The 27,567-nt window shown below is 36.1% G+C and overlaps 1 protein-coding gene across 2 annotated transcripts in view; it reads left to right on the forward strand.

Moving 5' to 3' along the window:
• PLXDC2 (plexin domain containing 2) overlaps nucleotides 1-27,567 on the forward strand; it is a 397,075-nt gene that overhangs the window by 232,983 nt on the left and 136,525 nt on the right. For both annotated transcript variants that reach the window (XM_054695116.1, XM_054695115.1), the window contains one exon: nucleotides 8,377-8,446. In XM_054695116.1, coding sequence (XP_054551091.1) covers nucleotides 8,377-8,446 — 70 coding nt within the window. The remainder of the gene's footprint in view (nucleotides 1-8,376; nucleotides 8,447-27,567) is intronic.

Raw genomic sequence — 27,567 nt, forward strand, 5'->3', positions numbered from 1 at the left:
ATGTCAATGGCCTAGAAACAGGATCTTACCATAAGGTGTTCCAAAGGAGTTCACATTGCTGTCTACATGTATCTGCCTCTCTGTCGTCCAGCTTTCTCTCTTTAATAGTTGCCTAAATGTGAAAAATTGTGAATTTACACCTTTCTACCTATATCTACATCCATATATGTGTAATACTCATATTTATACCATTATACTAGTTTTCAGTTATATCACTTTTACAAGTAAATTTGTCTCAAGTAAATTTGTCTCAAGTAAATAGGTAGATAAACCAATGAAAGGCAATTACTCCTGGGAATTGCATAAAATAATATAAATGTTCTTATTTAGAAAATAGAACCCCGGATCTATCCAAGGAGGGTAAGTGATAAAACATGAATTCTGAGTGTGCAATAATGAATAGGTCAGACAGTGTCCATCATCTGGTAAGAAGGGACCATGGATCAGGCCTCACTCAGGAGCTTGTAGATCTCTGTGACATTCAGCAGACTGTTCTGGACCTTCCTTAATTTTTTTTTTCTTTCTGTGACTTTAACCTCATGCATCTGGGAGCTTTTGAATTAAGTTTCAACATCATTACTTGGTGAAGAAAGTTGCTGTATCTACTAAAAACAAAAATATGAAAGCCTGACAATATTAGTGGTTCCAAGTAGAAAACACAGTTAATTGCAGACCTGCTGAGAGGAAGGAAAGGATCACTTAATGAACAGGCAGACTGACTGAAATACATTGCTGAGGGGAGCAGCGGGCTAGACAGGAGAGGTCTGCTGCACCATGTGGATAAGGAATCGAACTCGTGCTGCAGAGGCTACAATAGATTCACAGTGCTGTGCTTAACCCCTTGTGCCACCAGGGAGGCCCCAGGAATGGCAATTTGTCCTTCACTGTGCATTATGTCAGAAGCCATATGATATCAGTAGATGTCATTACTGGTGATAGTAACTTTGATCTCCTGCTTAAGGTGATGTCTACCAGATTTTGTTTCTTTACTGAAAAGTTACTATTTTTTCTTTTGTAATTATCAAGTACTTTTTGTGATACTTTCAGATTATGCAAATATCATGTTTCTCATCATCATTTTGCATTCTAATTTTAGAATTCATATTTGCTAAAAAAGGGCAAAATACTTATTAGCATAAAGTCTGATATATTAAATGCTAATTTCATTTCCTAATACTAGTAAATAGAGTAATGACTAATTCAGTATAGCAAAAGTGATGGCATCAAAACAGCTCAGAAATATAATGTCTGATTGTGATATGATTCTATTAGAAAAGCAATTTGCCTCCATTGGTATTAGAAACAATGCATACCAAATAATTTTCAACTATTATGAATCATAAAAGGAGCAAGTTTTATGAACTTTTTAGGAAACTAGTTTTAATGAACTATGGGATGCTAGATATATTACAGTATATAACAGAATATATATTATATTAATATATATTATATATATTAATATATATTGCTGCTTACAAAGTTTAAGGTGTTATTTGCTTGAGCCTATACCCATAAAACATACAAGGTGTTGCAAATCAAAGTTGCCTCAATGATAATAGTAGTAATAATAATAATAATAACTGAAACAATAAGACCCACAGGTCCAGATGATATATAATCATTTCATTCCTGTAAAGGAAACATTGAAAATTTAAAAATAATATTCAATGTAGTCCCATTAAGGGATTATAGGCAGCTCTCCAGCCCTCCTGTGACTATACAGGTGTTTCCTTTCACAAACCTGTTCCCTTCGCAAAGAAATAACATCAGCTCTTTCTGCCTTCTTGGGTCTGCACCAGCATCCTTTTTTTCCTTAGATAATAAATCTTCCCTTCTAGACATTAAAAAAGAGCAGAGATGATAAAATGTATGTATTATGGTTAGTAAAGAGTAAGAATGTAATTATACTAAGTATTTCTAAGTGAATGATTTTTATGCATATTTTATTCAATTTTCAGAAAGTTAATAATATATGCCTTTAGAATAATATATCATAAATTATGAAATTATGATGAATTTATAATTATAGTTATGAAATTGCAATTAGTTTATAAAGGAGCCATCTTACTGGAATAAAAATAGAAATCTTACTGGAAATAAGATTATTTATTCAGGTATTTCAGGTGAAAACCAGCATTACTAAAATATTCATACAAATTGTTTTCTTTCTTAAATTTTGCAATTCCTCATAAAGGTTATACTTGGCATAAATAAACTAACTGGATAAGTATGACTCAAGTTTTATTTGAGGTGGTTTTTGAAAAGACAAATCTTACCTTAATCACAACCCACTTATATGACGCTTTTAAGAGACAAATATAAGCTCCTTTTGCATAATTTTATTTTACTGATTAAAACTAGAGTGTTAAAATATGTGCATTGAAAGCAATGGTTAACCCCTTAATTGATTATTGAATAAATGACTACATCCTGTATTTTTAGGCCCTTTGTTATAATGAACTCATGACATTAGCAATTATTAAAAATTTAGTTATCAGTAGTTTTCTTCTCAGAGATGCAGAATTTCATCACCACTATTCCTTACAAAGATGAAATAAATACTTGGAGGAACAAGAAATGTATGATTTTATTACTATAAATAAGCTTTCTCCAAACAAAAAAAAAATCAGTTTTTATAAATGATATTTTCAAGAATGGCTTTGAAGATTATAAATGTGCCCAATAGGCAGACTGATGAAGTACACTGCTGAGGGGAGCAGCAGGTGCAGCAGGAGAGGTCTGCGCGCCATGTGGGACCCTCACCTGTGGCCGGGGATTGAATCTGTGCTGAAAGACTGCTTGCAGCTTCGCAGCCAGCGCTCAACCACTGCACCACCAGGGAGGCCCAGATTCTTAACTCTTAAGAGGTTTCTACCTGTATTTTTACAGGCACTGAGTAATTAATTTATCTTTGTAATACCCCTGAGAAACAGGCAAACAAGTTAAACGGCAATTTTATGACTTATTAAAAAGTAGCGGAGGGCCTCTCCTGGTGGTGCAGGTGGTTGAGCACCACGCTGTGAAGCTGTCCACAGCCTCTGCAGCGCTGGTTCAGTCCCAGCCAGCCATGGAGGGTCCCATATTGTGCTGCAGACCTCTCCTGTCATGCCCGCTGTTCTCCTCATCAGTGTATTTTAGCAGTCTTCCTGTTCTGCTCCTGCTCTGTCTCTGGTGAATCCTCTCACCCTCCCGTGCATCTGGCCTGTACCCCGGTTCTTGTATAAGTAAATAAATCTTAAAAAAAAAAAGAATGTCAAAAGTTAAAAAAAAAAGTAGCAGAGATCATAACATTTAGTCAAAAAATACAGCAATAGGCCTAAGAAAAATATGTAAAGGAGACAACGAGAGGTGGACATGCTCAGAAAACTTAGGAGTATGACTCTGAGTGAAACTGAAAGTCTCTTCCCAACAGTAATTTCATGTTGTGGGAAAACATGATGGGGTTTTAAAAGTCATGGTCACATATGCCTATACTTGCCATAAATTTGCATTAGCCCATGTGGATCTCTTTATATACCTTTACAAAGGGCTTCAAAGAATGAGTCATAAATTTATTTTCCCCCATATGAAGTGACATTTCCTTTGCTTCTCTCAAAATTACTGTGCCCCTCCTTCCAAATAATTAGTTTTATACAGAGTAAGGTAGTAGTAAATTAATTCAGTTGATTTTACTTGTGCCTTTCATACTCTCTGAAATGTCACTTCTGAATTTTTATTTGTATTTTACTAAAACTCAATTAATTTATTGTGTCTTCACATGACAATTTTCCTGAACCCTTTTTCCTTTTACATAAGATATTAATGGATGATATCCAAGACAGCATAATGTTCAAGGTACAGTACTTACACCACAGATTCAACATATTTCCTTTCACATACAATGCCTTTTTATGATGACTTCAGGCTTCTGTTAGTCTTCCTCTTGGTGAAAGTCCTTTGCGAAATATATCGTTGGGGTCATTTTTATTTATTTTTTACTATATAGTTGGAGGATGCATAACTTAGTACAGCACAGCCAGTCTCCTGACGCCTGACCATATTAGCTCTTCTTCCTATAGTCATCATCTCAGCTGGTAGCACTGTGGTTCACCAGTCACCCTCCTGGGATTCTGTCCTCTATTCTGGATACCCTTCCTCACTCCTGACTTATGTCCCATGACTCATGAGGTCCTCCAATTATACTTTTATATATTTTGACCCAACCGTTCTGCTTCCATGCCATCAGATATCATCTCACTAACTTTTGGTAGTTCCCTTTAAAGAGTCAGTCGTAGTGTCAGGTTCCATGGGTCAGAGGTCCTGTTCCAGGTCCTATTGTTAATACTTTGGTTGTTCCCACATCACTTTGTGAACTCCTTGGAGGAAGGATATTTGGGGAACTTGTCCACTGTTTTATCCTCTACCAGTGATTTAGTACCTGGTATATATGAGTGTGAATAAATAATAGTTGGCTGGATGAATGAATTAATGAACAAATAAAGCTTTCTTTCATCTCCCTCTAATGCCTGCTTTATTGACTATGCTGAGACAAAATGATCCAACTATCCAGGAGTAACAATATTGAATCATTTGGCTTCAAAGCACTGAATGAAATTATAGTACTTAATTGTTTTTTTGTTTATACTTTAGTATGTTTTTGGTGTGTGTGTATGTGTCCAAGGTGAGATGATAGTAATTTTCAAATATTTGCCTTAAAAAATCTCCATGTTCGTCAACAGTGACTCGTCACTATTTCCTCCACAAGCCTTGCACAGCAGTAATGTACTTTAAGTTACTACTAATTTGTCTATTCTACACATTTAAATAAATGCAATCATTTGATAAAATTACCTCTAAATATGAGTCTTCTTATCACTTTGTTTTTAATATCTCACTAATAGAGCATTACTTTTTTTGTCAATCAAAGTTGGATTAAAATCCTCCATTCATGGGCCTCCTCGGTGGCGCAGCAGTTGAGCTCTGGGTTGCAAAGCTGCCCGCAGCCTCTGCAGCGCCGGTTTGATCCCCGGCTGCTCCCCGGCCACCAGAGGAGGGTCCCACATGGTGCACAGACCTCTCCTGCCGCCCGCTGCTCCCCTCAGCAGTGTACTTCGGTCCTTCTGCCTTCTCTGCTCCCCGCTCTGGCTCTGGTGAATTCTCTCACCCTCCCGCGCTTCTGACTGTACCCAGTGCTTGTATATATAAATAAATAAATAAATCTTTAAAAATATATATAAAAAAATAAAATAAAATCCCCCATTCCCACTTGGGCCATTCTTTGCCATCTTGATCTGTGTTAGCTTCACTTTGAAGCAGTTATAATATGAACAGTATGCAGATGTTTTGTGTGTGCATTATAGAGAGAATTTTTGGGTGAGATATGGTAGGAAGACGTAACTTGAGCTCTAGAAATCAAAGTGGAACTCTCTGAGGATGTGACAACTGTCTCTGTTGATGCTTTGCCACAGGTCCCTTCTGCTCTGAGTTCTTCTGAAATTTGTGAGGCAGTATCTAATATACTACATTTCCCAACTCAAATGCTTTGTTTCTTGCTGCTGCCTGAATAAGGTACTAACAAGGATAATCTGGGGGAGGAGGGGAGCTAACTTCTCCCAGGAACAAAAGGGGATAGGAGGTGATAAATGTCACAGCCCCAGTAGTCTGACCCCCAATGAAGGGTTCTGCGACTTGTGTTTCTGAGTGTCTTCAAAGGCACCTGTCTATAGTGTAACACACACAATAATCTACCTGTTGCTGGTTTTCCTCTTTTTCATGTCTCACTCTTCCTACTTCCTTTACAAATACTTCTTGGCTTCATCTTCCAAACAAATAGTCTATTCCTAAGTCCTTATATCAGTGATGGCCAAGGCTTAAAGAATATGTAAGCTATGGCCAATCAAGATTGAAGTCTACTTCATGCAGAATAGGTTAAAAGTTGTCAGGTTCATGGAAGTAAAATGTGTTCTAGTTGGCTACTGGAGCAGACTATGAAGTGAAAAGTAGGTGGGGCCAGTTAGTGGTCATCCTTAGAACTCATTTTCACTACTTTGGCATTATTCCAGCGACAGCGGGTTCTAAACTGATTGACATGAAGTGAGAGAAAGATGGTCTAGATAGTATGGTGAATGAATTCTAAGGGAACTGTAGCTGAGACATTTTTTATGTAAAACTTATTTAGATAATAGTGATCTAACTTGAGGAAGGGTGTCATCAGTGCTTGGAAAGAGATGGATAGATTTCACTATTGAAAAGATAATACCTTTTAAAATCACCATTGCTATTCTCTATCAGTGTTACATAGGTCATGGTGATAACTGAGGTAAACTCGTCAATCACTGATGTTTTTTCTCCAGGATGGTATGTTAGCAAATTTCCTTTGAGAACTTACTTGCTTCTCATAACACCTTTAACTTATATGCTAATGTGTCTGAATCTAATTCAAAACATATTTAAATATGTGTGGTGCCTAAGATTAAATAACTCTGGTCATATTCCTCTGGTACTTTCTTGGTATTAATGGATAGATAGTGAGATAGATTTAACCCAAACTCCTATTCTCTAAGAAAGAATGCCAAGGGTAAATTTTACCGATTTGCTCATGAGCATGGGAATTAATTACAATGGTGGAAAAAAATATGCCACAGCAAGTGCCTTTGTGAAATTATTTCTGACATGTTCTTTGAGATATATGATTTTGTCATCGAAGCTTTTATTTTAGAGCTATTAGTAACCACTCATTTCAGTTGGTTCAGTGCAAATGAATTTCGTTATTCCCATTAGTCAGCACAAAATGAAAATGATGAGAAACCCTTTCTGAAAACGTAGCTTTTGATAAAAAGGAAAGAAAGCCTAATTGAAAGTCACTGTAAATTTTGAATGATTAATTTCATGACAAATAAGTCATTAGAAATCTCTGATGGATATAAAAAAGCAATCATTTGCAAAATTGGAAAGATGTAAATTCAGTCTAGATATGCTTCTCTTTTTTTATTTTGTATATTGGGAGAAATATAAAATAGAAGTTGCTGAATTTTCAACATAATAACTTTGTACTGTTTGTTTGCAGGTGCTATTGGATTCTAAGCTAGATAATTTCTCTCTGGAACCTTTTATTTCAGTTGATCATGTTTATCATAGTTTGCTGCTTTTATTTCTTTTCTTTTTTTACAGAGTTCCTTTTCCTTTTTTAATTTAATTTTATTTATTTTTGCATAGAATAACAGGGTTGTGGAGGGCAGAGGATGCACTAGAGAGAGAGTGAGGAGCAGGACAGGCAAATTGACTAAATTACACTGCTGAGGGCAGCAGTGGGTGAGATAGGAGAGGTCTGCTTTGCCATGTGGGTCACCTCCCTGGCTGGGAATCGAACTCAGGCTGTGGCAGTGATAGCACTGAGACTTAACCCCTATGCCACCAGGGAGGCCCTGTTTTTCTTTCTTTCTTTTTTTTTTGTTTTTGTGGGATCCTCACCGGTGGCCAGGGATCGAACTGGCGCGGGCAGCCTCGCAACCCAGCACTCAACCGCTGCACCACCAGGGGAGGCCCTGTTTTTATTTCTTGACTAACAATCATATACCTAGTTCATATATTGATAATTTCAAACAATCAAAAAGTCTAGGATTTTTTCATTTCTTTGTTTTGTTTTCCTTTATTATTTGTTTTCACTCTGTTATATATAAAATAACAAAAATCCAGGCCCCATTTTAGACCCCAAAAAAGACAAAATATATTTACTTTCTTCAGTTTTCAACTATACAAAAGTATCTCTCCAGTAACCAGTATTGTTTCTTCGTTGTGTTTGTAAAAGTAGGCATAGTATCCTGAATCTGGAGTGCCCATCCCATTAAAAAAATAAAAATACCAACAGGTCTACACCTTTAGTTACCTCTTGTTCCATAAAACTGCTTTTCATTATGGGATATATAAAAGACCAATTGTATATATAATTGTGTAAAATAATATATTTTTATTGTTACTCAGTAAAACTTGACAGTGTGCTCTACTCCTTGGGGGAAAGACTAATCCAACTAAAATCAACCCTAAAATAAATTGCTCATCACGGTAACTGAATTGATTTGCAGTGGGTAACAAAGCAGCTATGGTAACAATAGAGAAAATAGCTTGATTCAGAGTTGAAACTTCCAGATTCCTTTTGTAAATAAAGCACAAACCAATAGACCATAACAGCCCAACTTTTATCTTTTCACTTACTTCAAACGTTTAATTACCAGGAAAATATATCTCTTATTATTATCCAAGATTCAGGTTTTAAAAGTCAACTTAATAATAGTGATACAAAAGAGAAGCATCATTTTTTTTTAAGTGGAAGGCTCTTCATTTTACTTTTACTATTATGCACATTATTGATTTATTTTTTCTGATTGTTGTTCTTTGCAGAGAGTGAATTTGTCCTTCGATTTTCCATTTTATGGCCATTTCCTCCGTGAAATCACTGTGGCTACTGGGGGTAAGTGGTTTTCTCCCCATTCAACCTAAATTATCTACAGTTTCACTACAGATGTTATTTTTAATTTATTCCTATATTTCAAGAGGGACATTTATTGGGTAAACCATTGTTTTCTGTCAAAGTTATGTGTATAAAATAAAACTTAAGACAGCATAGCTGTTAGAAAAACTTCTCAGCAAAAAATGTCACTACAATAATTTTTAGTTTTGATTCACTTCTGCTTTCCTTCTAAGTCTTAATTCATCTTAAGGAGTTTGATAAGATTTAATTAGGAATAGAACTAGAAAGAAACGGACATTTTGAAGTATTCTTATTTTATTTTAATATATATATTTGATAGCTATGAAACTATATATACTCACACATATACAATCTAATGCATATTAGCTTTATTTGTTTTTCTTTAATGTTGATGGACAAGTTATTTGAGTTTTAGAAATAAACATTAAATTTGAATTCATTTAATTTTATTTTTCTCTACAAACTTTAGAGGTTAACTTAGAGACTAGTAATATTCTGGAATGACAATTATTCTTTATAGTATATCCCAGAGGGCAGAAATATTTAATCCATGAGTACTACTAGCAGAGATTAAACAGTATGTTACAAATACTTGTAGGCCTACTACACGGGGTAGAAGTAGTACAAGAATGAAAGGAAAACATCAAAATGGAAGAGTAGATATACAAAAGTAGAAATGGGAGAGTAAAGTTAAAAGAAATCCACAAGGGATAGAAGAGCAATCGGAGGAGCTCATGCTGAAAGCAATGTAGAGTTCTTTCACTGGGTCTTGTTATTGGTCTGCCAGATGGTATGGAAACCCAGGTTGATCACTCTTGCCATATTCTAATATAAGACTTTGAAAAAGATATACAGGATTTAGAAGACAATTTATAATCTGAAATATTAATGAGCAAATAAATTTTTCTTGAGCACCTACTCTAAGCAATGCTTAAAAAACCTACCTATACACAGGAATGAACAGACTAGTAGACTAAGACAAGGTGAAGCAGAATGTGGGAATTCCTTAGAAAATGATGACGTATGGGTTTCTCAGATTGACAAAGCTCAACATTTGTGAGACTTCTTTAAGACTTTAGAGAAAAATTATTTTGATTAGTACATTTCTTAAGGAATGTCACAACTTCTATAGTTGTATAGGGAAGAAGAGTAGAGGAATATCTTATAGGGAGGAATATCTTGAACAAATATATAGAAGACAAAATGGGTGGAGTATTTTGGGATAGTCACTGAGTCAGAATGAAAATGGGATACTTTTACCAAAAAAAAGTAGCATGTTAGGTTTAGAAAAATAGGTTGGACAATGTTATATAATGTCTCAAGAGTGAAATTGCATCCTTAGTCCATAATAAAGTAATAAACTTTAAGAAGATGAGTATAGACATATTTGTGTGTGCCTTAAAGTATACAAAGTTAGAGCTGGGTGGGGTTGGGGTGGGGGCAATGTATACAAAGTTAGAAGAAGTTAGTGCATATAGTTAGAATAGCATTGAAGTACTTTATGTGAGAAATATTTAGTTCCTTGGTGATTCTGTGGCTTCAAACCAAGTAAAAGAAATTAGGTTATTAGAAAAAAACTACTAAGCAGAAGAGCTGATTTTAGGAAACTTATACTTATGTAGGAAAAGGACTCTATATTAGCAAAATTCACATAGGAACTGTTCTTTTTTGAGCTCGTTGTGTATTTCTGTGCTAGTATAATGCCAGTCATTACTGTGCTGAAGGGCTGAATGAAAAGAAAAAAAGGTAAAATTCAAAGATTGCCTCTGTAAGTCATGAATTGCATCATGCACTCATGTTTTTAAACATGGTTAAGGACAAACATGTTTATCTTCCAATATGGACATTAGGCCTATTTTTTGACATTTAAGTTGTCAGTGTTCTGATGAGTTTTAAAAAATTTATTCCTTAATCACATTTGTTCAATATGTGCACATAATGGTAAACATATCAATAGCTTTGAATTATCAGTTTCTCAAATTGTTTTATCCTAAAACTTATGTCAGTGATTCGGCCAATATGAAGTAAGATTTTTTTTTTTTAGTTGAGCTGGTAGGAAAAAACCCAAGCCGATGGTCATATCATCTTTACTTCTTAAAAGTACCAATTTCCTTTGAAAAGATCCTCAAAATTAGTGAAAAATTTCATTGTCTCCAAGGATCTCAATTTTCCTTGGAGAAAGCACTAAATGTAAAGAAACTTTCCCCCACTATTTAAGATGTAGTAGCATAGAACTTGCATATACATACATACATATGTGCATTATTTATGTGCACTTATACATATGTAAGTCAATATTTTAGACACTGATCTGCACTTCAACATGGAAAACCAGAATCTCCTGTAAAAACCAGAATCTCCTAAATAAAGAGCTTGTTTTCACTTAAGTTGTTCATTTATTCTCTCAGCATTGATTAAGGTCCTATTATGTGAAAGGAGCATTAGATGCTACTTCACTGTATGCTCTGTATGTACAAAAGAATTCATTGTTGCTGTTCAGATGCTTACCCTCTAACAAGAAAGGGGGTGGATGTCAAAACCATCAGAGAAGGTTGAATGAACTTGTTTGAACTTGTTTCTACATTGGATTTGAGAAAAGGGAAGTGAAATGTTATAGTAAATGTTGTGAACCATAATCTCCCCTATCCTTACCTCAGTAAGGAACAGAAAGCTGGAGAAACAGAAAGTTGCATGAAAGGAGACCATTCTTGTTGGGCCAGTCAAGAACAGATTTGTGAGAAGGAAAAAAAAAAAAACACAACTAACATCTGACAACAGTCTTAAATGGAGATGAAATATTAAAAGGCAAGCTGGCAGGTTGAAAAGAGGCAGAGAGGGGCAGGACATTCCAGACATGCTGAGCTCAGTGTCAGGGCTGTGCCTGCAGGGAGCGGGTTTGGAGGGCTCTCAGGGAATCTGTTTATCTTGAATGGAGAGTTGGAGTGAGAGTCTAGTGAAGGGGAAATGGCAAAGGCAATGTTTGGACATTACACATTTGGATGATATCCTGCAAACCTTCTTTAAGTGGAGGATAATCTGGCAGTGGAAGACTGGATAGAGTGAGGAGTGAAGGCAAAGTGTAGTTAGCAGAAAGTTTCAATACGTGTGTGTAGGTTATGGTGCCTAAACTAGGATACATGCAGGAGAGAAGGGAAGAAACCAGTGCAACACACATTGGATTTATTTAATCACTGTGGTTGCAGAGGTTTCCAAAGAATCCATTAGCATGCAGTGAATAAAGCTCAGCATAGCTTAGAAGAGGATTTCGCACCATAGATTTTGAAGGTTCTCCTCTATGATTGACTAGGTGCTATAAGCAGGTAGATCTACTTGACATAGCTTATCACCTCACAAATCTTTAAAAACTTATTCATGATGAAAGACTTGGAAGAAAAATAGAAACTGCAAGTCAGGTTAAATAAAGCTGATTTTAAATCTTTCCAAATAGATCCAGGAATGGGATTTTTAAATAGGTTCACTTAGGTTTCTACAAAACTGAAGTGAATAGAGATATTCTATTAACTGCCAATTTTCTTTGTGTTTACAAATTCATTTTGAACTTGTTCTACATTGAATTTGAGAAAAGGGAAGTGAAATGTTAAAGTAAATGTTGTGAACCACAATCTCCTCCATCCTTACTTCAGTCTGTTCCATTTCATAGACCTCCTTAAAATCTTTCTCTCTTACTTTATTTAAGGCTGAAAAAAACTTAAAGATAATGTCTTGTATTATTACTAGGATTAAAACCATTTCAAAACAGAAAATAATTTAAAATACAGATAAAATTTACCATGAATCATGTTTGTATAAATATGTATATTTATACAAATGTATGTTAGGAATATACTTAAGTTTTTAGTTAAAAACTAAATAGTCATTTATTTATAAACTACAAAAATGAATCTTTGCTTATTAAACATTTTAATTTCCCAAAGGCTCAATCATCCATACAAATAATGCACAAAATGAATTGGAAATACCATCTTATTTTCTGGTTCACTGATAGCGGAAACTGAAAGCATTCATTTATCTTTCTATTTAAAAAACACTTTAAAATAAAAAATGTTTTAGGCATTAAAAAACTGACCTCTGTACATTTCATAAAAAATATTTCCATTAATGTCACCACTAAGTGCATTGTTTACATATCATAGTGCCTTTTATTTTCTTTCAAAATTAATACTTTTTTAAATTTTCATTTTGCTGCTAAGGTGATTTTTTAAATGGTCAAAAATAGATTTAAGTTTAAGGGTTGCATTTTCAATCACTGCGACCACCACTGTGACATTCTTTTCACAAATCTGTCATGGATACATATAACTATGATGCGAGGCAGTAGGGGGGAGGGGCTGGAGTGCTGCTTATATAATTGGAAAGACAAATAGTTGAGACCATTTAGTTAATTCTGGCATGAAAATTTAAGCATGTAGACAGGTGCTGATTCATAATTAAAATAGTGTGTTGAATTGTATCCATTTGTATATGTGAGAACAAGATCAAGATGACATGAATTAAATGGACATTGATATACAGGTCATGCTCATTTGGACGACATAAAGGATTTACCCTCCTTTCCTCTCTCCATGAATTTCTAGTTGGAGATTTAAGAAGAAAATTGTTTAGAATTTTGTTTTATTATTTTATAATCTTTTTATTGTTCTAACATTGGTTTACAACACTATATATGACTTGGGTATATGATCATATTCCTTGAGATGTATGTTACCATACCATACTCACCATGAAGCACCCACAGCCCCCCATGTATTCAGTTGGGCCTCTCTATACTTTAAGCTCTACCTTACCCTTTCCAAAATTATCAGTTATACAGTCAAATTTAGGTCTTGTTGGTTCGGTTTTATCTGACCCTTTGTTTTGAAACTTTATATTCCACATATTAGCGAAACCATCTGGTATTTGTCTTTTTCCTTCTATCTGATTTCACTTGGCATTATTCCCTCCAGTTTCAACCATGTTGTCACAAATGCAAGAAGCTTATCTATTAGATCTGTTTTATTTACTTTATTTGCAACATTGTAACTCCTAAAATATAAAATGTTAATATATTTTTAATATCTGAAAAAGTACTTCATTAAAAAAAAATCAAACCAGCAAAAGTAGAATGTAAACATCCCTTCTTTTCCTGCCCCCTAGTCTACTAGTTCTCCCCAACAAAGAGAAAATATTACTTTTTGAGCTATGCTTTCTAAAATACAGGTTTACAATTGTATTTATACATACATAACTATCTTTGAACTATTTTAGAGGAAACATGTGCTTCAAAGTGCATAGAAAAATGTCTGAACAGATATACAGATCTTCCTTGATTACAGCTATATGTTTAATGATGTATTCCTCAAAGTTATATAATATTATAATGTAAGTTTACTTTAATTAAAAAAAAACTAAAAGGAGAAAATTACTATAGGTTTCTGATGTTTGTGTCATTAATAGCATGGTTCACCAACATAAGGCAAAGAAAAGCAGAGAAAGATGTCGTGATACCCTAGTCACCTCGAAGCCATAATACTTGATAGTGTATACTAATCCAAATAATGAGAGAGAAAGAGAGAGAGAGAGAGAACCAGCCCAAAATATAAAATTGAATATTTCATTAGTTAAATTTGTGTGTGATATTTTGTCTTTGAATTAGGGAACAGATTTCTCTTACGTGTACCTGTTACTTCAATGCTAACTTTTATTTTCAGGATCATTTCCAATTTTTTAATACATCACAGAAAACCTATAGATAAAATAATGTGAAAACAAAAAAATTATGTACTTCAAGTAGAATAGCAATGAAGTTGAGATGATGTTAAAAATATTTGTTAGCTTTAAATATTTGATAGCTAATTCTAGTGGGGTTACAATAGGTTTAGATCACTTTGTTGAAAAGACTAGCCTGAGGGCTGCTGAGATATTTTCATTTAATCTCCTGGATTTATTGTTCAAATGATAGTTTTCAGCTCAAGGCAAAGGTGATAGAAAAAAAGGCTTTTAATTAGTTTATTGTCAGTTTCCAGTGTTACTTTAAAAAACAAGCATCCTTCAAGTTAATGGCTTGTAGGGGAAAATCAACAGTACCTCTAGATTACTCTGGAAAAGTAGAAAATTAGGATTTCAAGCAACTAGATTTGTAGGAAAAATTGCTTATGTGATAAAGAATTAAAACTTCTTATTTTTTTAAAGTGAGGTAAAGCTTATGAAACATAGGATTTGCCATAAAGGATTTTATTGTTTATGAAGTTTTCATCGTTGAGCTCAAGTCTAAATATTTTTTTCCTGGTTCTCTTCATTTCAAATTGTATTCTGTTTGGGTAACTTAATAATGTATTCCAAAATGCCTTTAAAATATACCTGATTCCCAAACTTAATACCAAGCAGTAATTTCTCTAATCACAGTTTAGTCTTTTCATTCTCACTTTTTTACTTTTCCAGCTCCCAATCATTAAAGATTATTTTGGAGAAATTTTTGAGCTTCTTTTTACGTGAGAGGAAGTTTAATAAAACTGATTATATAATTTGGAAATTGTTAAGTATTCCTAACTTCTATAAAATTGTAAAAATAAGCCTTACAACTAAGTCTAAAAATTAATGTTATAAAAACATGTGATAACATGGAAAGAAGGTTTATAATAATAATTGAGATAAATTTGTAATCACATTATGGTGGCAATTATTTTAAAATACCAGGCAAATAGAATGAAAGAAAAACAAATGCTGCTTGTTTTGCAGTGCTGTCTTTATAAGTTATAATTTCTCTATTTCCAACTTACCAAATGTTATATTGAAAGTAAAATTTACCCTGAAATTCTTATGTTTATTATTGTAGAGATTAAATAGGAGTCTGACTTTAATGGAGGTGATTAACATTTTTTTTTACTATTTATTATTTTTTAACATCTTTCATTAATGTATAATGCTACATAAATTCTAATTTCTCATATTTTCTATAGGACTTGAAGTATTTTATGTAGATGAACCTGATTACTTTCATCATAAATATGAAATGAAACTATAAAACACACTCGAAGGAAATTAGACAAACTTATTTTATAATCCTGAAATTTGGACTTTTTTTTTTTTTTTTTTTTGGTGGGCTCAACTGCTGCGCCACCAGGAGAGGCCCTGAAATTTGGACATTTTTCCAAGATTGGCACAAACCCCAGATACCATAGATGAAAAATACTGATAAAATTGCATCTAATATTGTCTTCTCACAGTGAAGATCTGAGAAAGGGCCCCTCATACACTATAAGGAGCGAAAACCTGGCTGGCTTTCAGAACTGGCTACAGCAGTATGTTAGGATGAGAAGAGACAGTAATACTTTCATGAAGCCAAGGCATAGATTGCTCTGAGTAACTGAGCCAACCTGTGAAAAGCATGTTTTCAGGCCCTGGTACAGGCCATGAATGGCAGTCACCAGATTCCTCAGACAGCACTGTTGCATAGAATAACAGACAGCTGTTGGCTACCCAACTAGATATACCAGTAACACAAGGAAAATGCCTGGTGAAATAGCCCACAAATACTTCAATGCAATATTTGGTCAAGAATGTGTAGAATGAAGGATTACAGCACCAACCACTGCAGGTGCTCGGTGGCACATGTGAGGACTCACATTAGCTGTGTCTATAAAAATATCTCTGGAGAAATTCATGTCTTTTTAATATTATCCAAGTGGCATCTTCACTTTAGTGAAGTGCAACAAATGTGACAAGTAACTTGTCTGTTCTAAATTCATGTAGAATATGTGAATTTCTTGCCTTTTCTATGCACATAGAGATGGCACACCTCTCAGGTCAAGGACAAAAATGTGTCTTTCTTTTTCCTCTAGAGGTGATAGGTTGTCTCATACAACGTGTGCCCTACAGCTATTCTCCTGCAGTTTGGCACCATAAATACCAGACTTTCTCCTATTGGGTGGGGGTGGAGAGAAGCTGCTATTCAACTCAGTTGTAAAAATCTTATTTTTGTAGCCTAAGCTGCAATGTGTTTTTCAACATTTCTTGCTTAGCAGGTGGCTGCCACAGCACTGATAAAATGTTAGAATGAATAACAGACTCTACCTTAGAATTACCTAGAGTGCTTCTTAAAAATGGGATGTATGGGCCCTGCCCCAGACCTACTTAGCTTTAGAATTTCTATGCAGAAGCAGCAAGGGGTCAGCAGCCTGCTAAGAAGAGGAAGGAGGGGTGGACCTCATGAATTGTCTTTAAGTTGCATTTGCGTAGCATGTACACTGGTTTTGCCTGGAGTCTATTTCATTTTGATATAAATGGAAGTGTTTTCTAACACTTCACATTTCAAAATGCATTTAAGATTTGTGCTTTCAATTATTTTTAAAGATTTATTTATTTATGCATACAAGAGCTGGGGTACAGACCAGAGATGTGTGGGGTGAGAGGATTCACCAGAGACAGAGCAGGGAATAGAAATGGCAGACTGACTGAAATACACTGCCGAGGGGAGCAGCGGGCAAGACAGGAGAGGTCTGCCTCACCATGTGGGTTGCTCCCTGGCTGGCCTGGGATTGAACTCATGCTGCAGAGGCTAACCCCTTGTGCTACCAGGGAGGCCCACTTTCAATTATTTTTATATGATTTGGGAAGATATGGGAGACCTGACCTGACAGTGGAGACTAAATCCCCCATCTCTAGCCACCTCTGGGCCCCACCACACACTGCTCATTTGGGCTTTCTGGCAGCCTAGCCCAGAAATGTGATTTTTCTACCTCTCCCTAGGGTATCCCCATATTATATTTGTTAAGGAGACAAAACACATTTTAAGAAAAAAACAGCATCTCTATGTAACATCTGGTCAGTGGAGGCTGTAGTAAAAATGAACTTATAAATGTCTTCCCACTTACACCATTGAAAAAGCAATTAGAAGTTTTAGGTGTAAATGCAGCTACAGTGCCTTAAACTATAAAAAGAAAAAAAGTCACTTCTCATCCCTAGATAGCGGATCTAATTACTTTCTGGTAATAGTTTGCTTGACAGGTCAAGATTTGGCCCGCTGAGCACATGATTATTCTCACAAAACTCAGTGTCACCTCTGTTTTGTGTCTGACTTTGAGTTTCTTATTGTTTTCACTTTGTGCTCTGGCAGTATTTAAAGATAGTGCCTGAGGTGTTTCATTAACTCTCCCCCAAATCTAGGCTCTAAGCTACAATTGGCTTGTCCTCTACCACATACTTTTTAAATTTTTTTTTTGAGGTTTTCTTTAGGAAATAAGGAAGTTCTTGCATAGAAAAGGCAAGAAATTCACATTTCTTATCTGCATTTCCCCAATGCAAACTTTGGGTTGACAAGCTCCTCTCAGCTTGGCGCAAATGCAAAATTGTGGGTCACCTCAAATGAACATTCGAGCCCTATGCTGTGTGGATGAGACTTCAGCTAGGGCATCAGGGGGAGTTTATTTTTTTCCTTTCACGAACAGGATTCGGTAGACAGTATCACAGCCACCTCATTGTAATGGTTCCATTCTTGAAACGAATAACATTTGTAGTATCTCCTTGAAAAATGGAGCCTGCAGCACTTAGAAGCGGTTAACCCCAGAGATGTAATGTAAACACCATTCGGAATAACTGTTGTGCAACTCAGACTTGGCTTATATTAAAAGTGTTCTTTTCTAAGATTAAAGTCTATGTGGGAGCCTTTTAAATTCTAAATAAAAGGCAAGAGCACATAGAAAATGTTTCTTCTCAATTGTAGTTTTTCTTCTAAATATTAAATGCATAATTAAGAGCATCCATGAACCCCCAGTTTTGAAAAGGCACAATTAAAGAACAAAAGCTGTCAAAAATATCATTATGGAAATCTAGATTTTTCTGACATATCAGTCTATTTGGGGATGTTAGTTTAGATGTGCCCAGTCCATCCTTTTCTGAGTCAAACGTGCTTCCTCTCAGTCCACCAGGTCAGCACAGACACCAGCATTTCATGTGGGACCCACATATTATTTTTATAGATTTTGCCCTCAACTCCTAGGCTTTGGTTGAAGAAAAGGTCTTCATGTATGCTTGAAGATATTGAGAATATATCTGGGACTCAGAAAATATTCAAGATGCCTTTTACACATTGAACAGTTAGCATAGACATATCGGCCTGCTGAATGTATTTTGGGGGGCCTCCCTGGTGGCGCAAGGGGTTAAGATGCAACCTATGAAGTTGGCCACGGCCACTACAGCACGAGTTTGATCCCTGGCCAGGGAGCGACCCACATGGCGCAGCAGACCTCTCCTAACTCACCCGCTGCTCCCCTCAGCAGTGTATTTCAGTTGATCCGCCTGTTCCGTTCCCCACTCTGTCTCTGGTAGATCCTCCCACCCCCCACGCCTCTGGCTTATACACTAGTTCTTGTGTGCATAAATAAATAAATCTTTTAAAATATATATATATATATTTTATTTTAATTTGCCCAGTTGTCCATTTATGTCGTAAAGCACACGTCATTTATGTCATAAAGCACACCTCATCATGTTCATTCCATTTGCCTTCCCCAGAGAGTGGTAGCCTAAGCCAATAAGTGTTGATGTTGTCCAGTGGGATATTTGTTTGTTGAGCTACATATGTAAAACCCTGAATGAGCTTCCAGCCACTGGGACCTTCTAACCTTAAGTGATTTTTCTTCTTCCAATAGATACAGTTTAAGTATTTAGATCTTGACATTTTAGCAGTCGGACACTCTGTTCCTGATGAAGAGCCACTTGGTAGCAATGAAAATGTAATTTCTTAACCTAATGAAGGAGATAATTTAAAACCAGGGGCAATATATTTGCAGTTTGTTTTAGAAGAAAAATAAGTAGGCTGCATTCAAAGGCAGTGTTTCTGTTAGCAGATTGTGGTTTTTTAGGTCCCATGTTTATTTCATTAGAATATTCTTATTAATGATTTCCCCAGTACTTCTGGCCTATCCTTGAACCTTCCCAGTGTTTTAATCAAGGGTATGTTGACTGTGGCATTTGGTCATACCACCCTCCTCATGCCTTAACTTGAATGCTAATGAAGTACATTTTAGCCTGTACAGAATGAAAGAGAGGGAATATATAAATTCTCATATTACAGGCTCTGTAAATCATTATTCCTTTTTTCATAAAATTAAAATTATCTAAATAGCAGTGGGTCAAAGAGTAAAAATTTGAATAGTTTATAGCGCTAGGGACCCAGGCAGCTTGGAGGTGTTTCAAATCTGCTTCAACTTTGCTTCTGACAAGTGGTCCCTGAGTGTAGATTAAGGATTTCTCCTAATGCTGCACTATCTGTGCCAGTGCTTGGTTTACATAGCTCAAATGAAGGGGCTAAATGTCTCCAATATGTACTAAATTAATGTTTAGTGAAAATCTCCAGGCAAATGAGAATTTATAGACTTGCATTTAGACAGGCAGCAGAATTATGAATGAATGAGATTTTTTTTTTTTTTGCATTGAAAAGAATTACTGCGTTTTAAACATTTTAGTGAGCCTGTTTTTAGTACTAGACTCTGCTAAATACAAGAAACAATTCTGGACACCACTGATGAAACAAACCAAAAGACATGATCCCTGTCTCCAGGAGAGCTGGAGATATACACTATGCCTATAAAAGTAAACTATGGAATACCTTTGGTAGACCATTCATATTTACCATCTGCTAGACAGCAGGATGTGTTATTAAAGGCACAGACTATAAAATATATGGCCTCAGTTCAAACCATGCCTCTGCAATGAGTTCTGTGCCTTCTTTTCCTTAGTTTTTATAGCTGTAAACTGCATATTTCACTAGTATCTAGGTTGGCTACTTTTCATATTGCCAAGGGATATAGCTATTCCACCATGTAGGAATATTACTACAGCATATAATTCCACCTCCTCAAATTGTATTTGACCTTTCAAGAGAATATAGGTGCTGGAATGCTGGGGCACAGGCTTGACTCACAACTAGTTGTGAAACTCACATTAATATGTATTTTCCACAAAGGGTAATTCAATAGGTGCTTTGGCAAAACCATATATAGTACACGTCATGGAGCTTCAGAACCATGAATAGTCAAAATAGAAAATGTTAATTCATTAAATTCAAAACTCTATTGTTAAATTCACACAACACACATCAGACATTATAGAGATATTATCAAATTCTTTGGAAGCCCAGATATAAATTAAAAAAGAATCATTTCTACTGTATGTATCATAAGTGTGTGCATGAGGGAGGTAGCATTTAACTTGAATATTGAAGTAAGAGTTTTGGTAGTCTGAGAAGTTGGAGGATTGCAGGTCAAGGAAGTGGAAGTACAAGCAAACTGCTTATAGCACATTAGAGATTGGCGAGTGGTTCAGTGAATTGTGCATGAGATACATAGAGATATTTAGTAAAAGAGAAACTCAAGGAGATATTATGTACAAGTCCTTAGTATTAGAAGAAGACTGAATTTAATTTAGTAGCAGTAAGGTGGAGTCATTGAAGGTTTTGTGAAGGCATCGACATGGTTCTTTATTTACTTTGTGAAAGATGGATGGCAAGCAGTGTTCAGGTGAACACAGCAAAAACAATGAGACCTGAATTGAATGAAGACAAAAAAAAAAAAAAACTAGAGATAGGGGACTTCTAAAATGCTAGTATTTTTTTTGCTTTTTTTTAATATTTTATATAATTCTTACATCATTTTTCATTTTTGCACAATGTATACCTTTTCATTTTGGCAAACTCTGACACATAGTAGTTGAGAGTGAATGAGAGTCCATAAGAGAGTAACTGATAACTGATGTAAGAAACACAGAATAAATAGAACCTTCATGCATTTAGCTATGGTCCCAACTGTATTTTCATATCACCTCCATCTTGACTTGGTAGAAGGGAAAGTGGACATTGAGTGTTGTAACCATTGTTTTTCAAGACATGTTTGCAGTTAGGTAAATAAGAGGGAGCAGCCTCCAGTTCCCTTGATTTAGACACCCTACTAGACCAGAGGCTTGTGTGGTGGCATGGCCATGGGCACAACTGAGTGTCAGGGAAGTTGGCTCACCACAAATGAAGCTGCATCTTCACCACTGGATAAAGTAGCTGACCTAAGTACTGGGTGTATGGTGCCCACAGATGTAAATGGTGGTTCATACCCCAGTCCTACGTCACTTTTCTGGAAGACAACAGAATGGAAAAAGTGTCCATGTACATTTTATGATGTTGGGTTATTTTTTAAAAATCAAGTGTGATTTCTACCAAAATCAAGTCGCAGGAACTATTTTCCAGAGGGAAAAAAAAGGAATTGGAAAAACTGATGATATGTTAGGTTCACTAACAAAATCTGACATGACAACAGAGGGTTAAGAAACTATAAAATCTAAGCAAGGCTTGACCCTGGTGATGAGCAGAATGAAAGAATTATATGGAAAGGAAACTGTGGAGGAAGATGGGCCGTGTAGTTCTTCCATTTCCATGTCTTGGAAGTATTAATGCACATACACTTAAACTTGCTTTGCCATATACCTCTGTTCTTGCTGGTTCACCATCCCCTATTTCATGTATAGATTTGTAACATTTAAGCTGCAATTAATGCCTTAATTCCTTAACAAGGTGAAAACAAAGTTAAAGAAAAGCTCTGAAATTCTGTGGTTATAGCTTTATCTTATGCATAGTATATGTAAATATTCCATTGACATTGTATGTGGGTTGCACATTGGAAACAAAATGGCTTTATGGTAAACTATCAATTACTTGGCTATTTTTATCAAAGTCTCAAGAAACAATTCTCCCACAAAATATATCCTAAAAGGTAAATGTTTACCACATGTTCTTATTAGATGAAAAACCATACTTTTAAACAATGTTAAGAGTGTCATGAGTACCATATCCCATTTCTACAGTTTCTAATAATTAGGATTTTTTCCTATAATGTTTGGTCAAATGTCTAGTGAATAAAACTTCAAATATGTTATCCTGAGATAATAAGTAATAAATCACTTTGCTTCCTGGGTTACACTCAGTATAAATAAAACCTTGTGAGCTGGATCATTGGCAAACCTTCCCCTGCCTGTTTAAAACATCTGCACAAATATAGCTAGCCCAGAACATTCTGAGGATTAAGACACATTTATATGCTTTAATTTTGAACATCTCTCTGAGACCCCACAGGAACCTCAAAGGCAATACTGAATTCCCACCACCAGTGTACCCTCCTTCGGTGTTCCTCCGTGAAATGAACCCCCACCAGATACCTTTTTCTGGTCCAAAAATCTTGCTTATCATTCTTGACTTCACTCTTCTCTCCAACACTTTTTCCGTCTAATGACTACCAAGTCTGCAACAACTGCACGATTTAATCTTTCTCTAATATGGCAACTTTTCTACATGCTTCCTTTGTGTCTTCACCTTTACCTTCCCTCCTGGAAATCTCTTGTAGTTTCCTGAGTTATTCTCATTCTTCTCATCTTGCCCCTCCAAGCTTTTCTCCATAGAACAAGATAATAATCTTTTTAAGTGGGGCATGTGCTTTCTGTTTCAGCAGGATTTTCATAAAGTGATAGATGTTCATTTTTCAAACTTTCTCTTTCATCCAAGCAACCCTCCTGAGCTAGCTGGAGCCATTGTTGCTGGTTTGTTTGTTTGTTTTTTCCCTTTACATTTTAAAGGGATAGGCTTGCTAGAAAAAGGAGAATGAAATAGAGAGACACTTGCATCTGCATCGTCACAATTGGGCAGGGAGCTGCTGCTGCAGCCATTCTTAATACTCATCAGTTACAACATGACCCCCGTATCTCAGCACCTATTCATGCTTTCCCGTGGATTCCTAACTTGCATGATCTCTGTTGGCCCTTCACATCTCAGTTTGCTGCACTATGTAGAAAACATCTCTGGTTCCCAAGACTGGGTCAGGTTTTCCTCCACTGAGCCCTCCAGTCCCTGACTTTGATTCTTGTAGAGCGTCTACTACTCTGTGCTGCAACCTCTGCCTCATTCCCACCACTCACCCCAGGAGCCCTGAGAGACATGGCCACCAACCCAGCACCCAGGCCAGCAGCTATCATAAATACTTGCTGGATAAATACATGAATGGATTTTTTAGCTCCTGCTATAAACTCAAACAGATATTTACTGAGCAAAATTCCCTTTAACATCCTAGAGACTTTAACAAATGCTTTTCTATGAATAGGCACCTTTTTAGAATGTATGTTTTAAATATGCATATAGAATACAATATATGTTATTAGGGGCAGTGCTTTTTCCTTTAAAAGTATAGCTCAGACTGAGCCTATGATAAAATAGTTTAAAATGTGTTTACTTTAAGCTCTGTCAAGTACATTTTTCATAAACTGTAAGGCTGGTGAGTTGGTTAATGAATTTAATTCTGTTGACTGAAAAAATGAACATTGCAATTTACTTGAATCAATATTTTTTTTAATTCTGTATTATTTACCAGTGCTTGGTACATAGTAAGTGCTCAGTAAATATTGGTTGAATGACTGTGACTAGAAAAGCGCTAGAAATTTTAAAAGATGCCAAAAATATGTCTGATTATTTAAGTTCTGAAAATCAGTTCTGGGTACAATCTCACCGAAATTGTTGACTAGGAGGAAGAGCAGGGCATATACTAGCTCCTTTAAAGAAATACTGCATGCCTGTAGTCAATTGAATGCTGATCACCCAGCCATCAGTATCCTATTCCTCAGAACCTGCAAATGGTACCTTATAAGGAAATAATTTCCTGTACAGATGTGATAAATTAAGGGGCTTGTTGAGGATGATCAGGGTGGGTGCTAAATGTAATCACGTGTCTTACAAATGGAAGGTAGAGGGGAGAGACTGGTGATGTAGCCAGAGAAAGAATGGAGCTACATGGTCACAAGTCAAGAAGCTCTGGCTGCTAGAAGCCAGCGGGAGTAAAGGACACTTTTCCGCCTGGAGTCTCCAGAAGGAGCATAGCCTTGCTGGCACCTCAATTTCAGCCAGGTCTCTCTGGCATTTCTGTCAATAATTATGCCCTTAGAATGATTACCTTAAGAAATCCTATGACTGGAAGTGATAGAGGGCTTACAACTGAGATTTTTATCTACCTGGTAGCATGGATTCCATCAGAAGCTGAGAGCCTGTCACGTAATTTATAAAGGTCAGTTTAATCTTGAGCTTTCCTATCCTTCCTTTCCCTCTTTCCTTTCAGGCTAAGAAATGGGTGTTCTTATCTATTGCCTCAGAATACTTTTTGTCTGAAGTTTTGTCCTTTCAATATTTCATTGGACATTCTAGGGAAAGAATTCCTTCGTATTAGAAAGTGTACAAATGGGATAGCATACACAATATTCCTAACAGTCTTTTTTTAATGTTTTTCAACTAATATTAACATGTGGTGCATCTTTACCTTTTAATATATTTTTTATGGGGGAATTATTTTCTAGAAATTTCAACAAAAATAGCTGCTAAGTTATGATAGTTTACACCAAAGCCATTTTGTTTTCATGTTTCAGTATATGTGCTGCCGAAGCAAACACATGTTTTCATGTTTCAAAATTCAATGAAATGTTGAAAATATTTTTTAAAAGCATATACAATATGTTTGTGCAATATTCAAATATATTATGCACAAGAAAAATCTATAGCCAAGATGGCTTCCTTTCGCCTTGTTTTGACCTTGCAAATAAATCACAATTATTCAATTAACATTCGCTGAGTTTCAATTAAAAGTAATGGCTACCGGCTATGATGAGCAGAGAGGATACCAGCTCTCTGGAGCAATGCTGTCCCATGAAATTATGTCATTCACAAATATATAACTTAAAATTTTCTAGTAGTCACATAAGAAATGCAATAAATAGGCAATATTAAGAACATGTTTTATTAAAATATATACAGAATATTGTCATTTCAAAAATAATGAAATTGTTAATAATGTTTCTTTTTTTTTTTTTTTGCTCACAGTTTTCAAAATCCAATGTGTGTTTTATGCATAAAGCTTCCCTCAGTTGGGACTAGGTGTGGTAGTGCTAAAAGCCACATCTTTGTACATCCTGTCCTACCAGAACATGCAGGTAGAGAGGCTTGCAATTTATTTGCTGCAATAGTTTCAGTGAGATTCATGTTTTTAGAAATATTTGCAAAGAGATAATGGAGACACAAAGTTAAGGAAAACTAACTCAAGTAACAGTAATCAAAAAATCTTTTTTGAATTTGATCTGTGAATATCCCAAAACATGCACAAAAGCATATCAGGAAAATGAAGGGGGAAGATTGGATGTAACTGTGTATCTTCCAGATTTCAAATAATTTGGTGTTTCTTAGAGTATTAGGCACACTGGGAGAGAAAGTGGAGTGTAGAGTAGGCAGTAGCAAAAGGATGTGAATGGATATTAAGTTGAAAATAGAATTTCTTTTTTTTTTTTTTTTTTTTTTTTTTTTTATAGAGGCATGCTTTATTTATTTGTTTGCTGGTTTGTTTGTTTGTTTTGTTTATACATGCACTGGGTACAGTCAGAAGCGCGGGAGGGTGAGAGAATTCACCAGAGCCAGAGCGGGGAGCAGAGCAGGCAGAAGGACCGAAGTACACTGCTGAGGGGAGCAGCGGGCGGCAGGAGGGGTCTGCGCGCCATGTGGGACCCTCCTCCGGTGGCCGGGGAGCAGCCAGGGATCGAACCGGCGCCGCAGAGGCCGCGGGCAGCTTCGCAACCCAGCGCTCAACCGCTGCGCCACCGGGGAGGCCCCTGAAAATAGAATTTCTAAAAGATCGCTCTATGTTCTAAAGAGTGAGGACATTATTTTTTAAAGATTTATTTATACAAGAACTGGGGTACAGTCAGAAGTGTGGGAGAGAGAATTCACCAGAGACAGAGCAGGGAGCAGAACAGGCAGCCGAACCAAGGATACTGTTGGAGGGAGCAGCAGGCAAGGCAAGAGAGGTCTGATGCTCCATCTGGGTCTCTCCCTGTCTGGCCGGGAATCGAACCTGCACTGCAGAGACTGTGGACAGCTTCACAGCGCGGCACTCAACCCGCTGTGCCATCGGGGAGGCCCGAGTGTGGATATTATTTGATACAATATCCAAACTTAGGGAATTGCTTTAGGCAGAGCAGTTATGAAATTAGGTTCATGTTTTGGATGGGTACTTCTAGAGAAAGTGTAGAGTTGACTGGTATGGGGTATGCTGATGGCAGAGAATGTTTAAGTGGTTATTACATGATCAAGGGAAGCTCATGATTAGTAGACTTATTAAGCAGGTTGCATGGTTAAATACAAATAAACTTATTTCCTTGAATAAATTTAAATTTTTATGATGCTAAATTCATTGAAATTCATAAAGGAGCTATGATATGCAGTTTTACACAAATTAATGTGGCCATTGTGGTTTGTTTGTTTGTTTTTTTTTTTTTTTTTTTTTTGGAAGGCCATCTTGTAGTGCCAGTGTTCTCTGGATTATCTGGCAAACACAAAAGCCTTAGTTGTCATATACAGGGGGCACTTTGTGACATTTCGAAGATCTTTCCACAGTGCAATATCTTATCCTAATTAGAATCTTGTGAGCAGCAAATCTCTTCATATATATTTCAGTTTGCTTAAATGATTTTTGCAGACTTCCCCTACCTTTTTTGCTGTTATCAAATCTGGGGAAATCAATCTGAAATTATTACATTATAGAAATTTCATCATTATGCAAGGAATAATATTCCTAGGGGAAAATTGGGTTAGAAAAGAAAACTGTGGAGAAGAGAGGTTAAAGGAGGATGAGACTAGAGGAGAGGGAAGTTTGGGGGGAAGGGAAAGGAGAGGGTGGAAGGGAGGGGAAAGGGTGGGAGGCAGCTTAAGGGAAGAGAAAAGGCAAAAATCAACAGGATTTCCACAGAGCGTGAGAGCAAATGACAACTAGAATCAGGGGTCTGAGAAACAAAAATAATCAGATTTTATTTTTTATTTATTTTTTTAAAGATTATTTATGCATACAAGAACTGGGGTACAGGCCAGAGGTGTGTGGGGTTGTCAGAGGATTCACCAGAGACAGAGTGGGGAAAAGAACTGGCAGATTGACTGAAATACACTGCTGAGGGGAGCAGCGGGCGTGCAGGAGAGGTCTGCTGCACCATGTGGGTCACCTCCCTGGCTGGGGATCAAACTAGTACTGCAGTGGATGTGGGTAGCT

This window comes from Talpa occidentalis, unplaced genomic scaffold (genome assembly GCF_014898055.3).
Source record: "Talpa occidentalis isolate TD23 unplaced genomic scaffold, MPIMG_talOcc4v2.1 talOcc4.14, whole genome shotgun sequence".
Classification (NCBI taxonomy): Eukaryota; Metazoa; Chordata; class Mammalia; order Eulipotyphla; family Talpidae; genus Talpa; species Talpa occidentalis.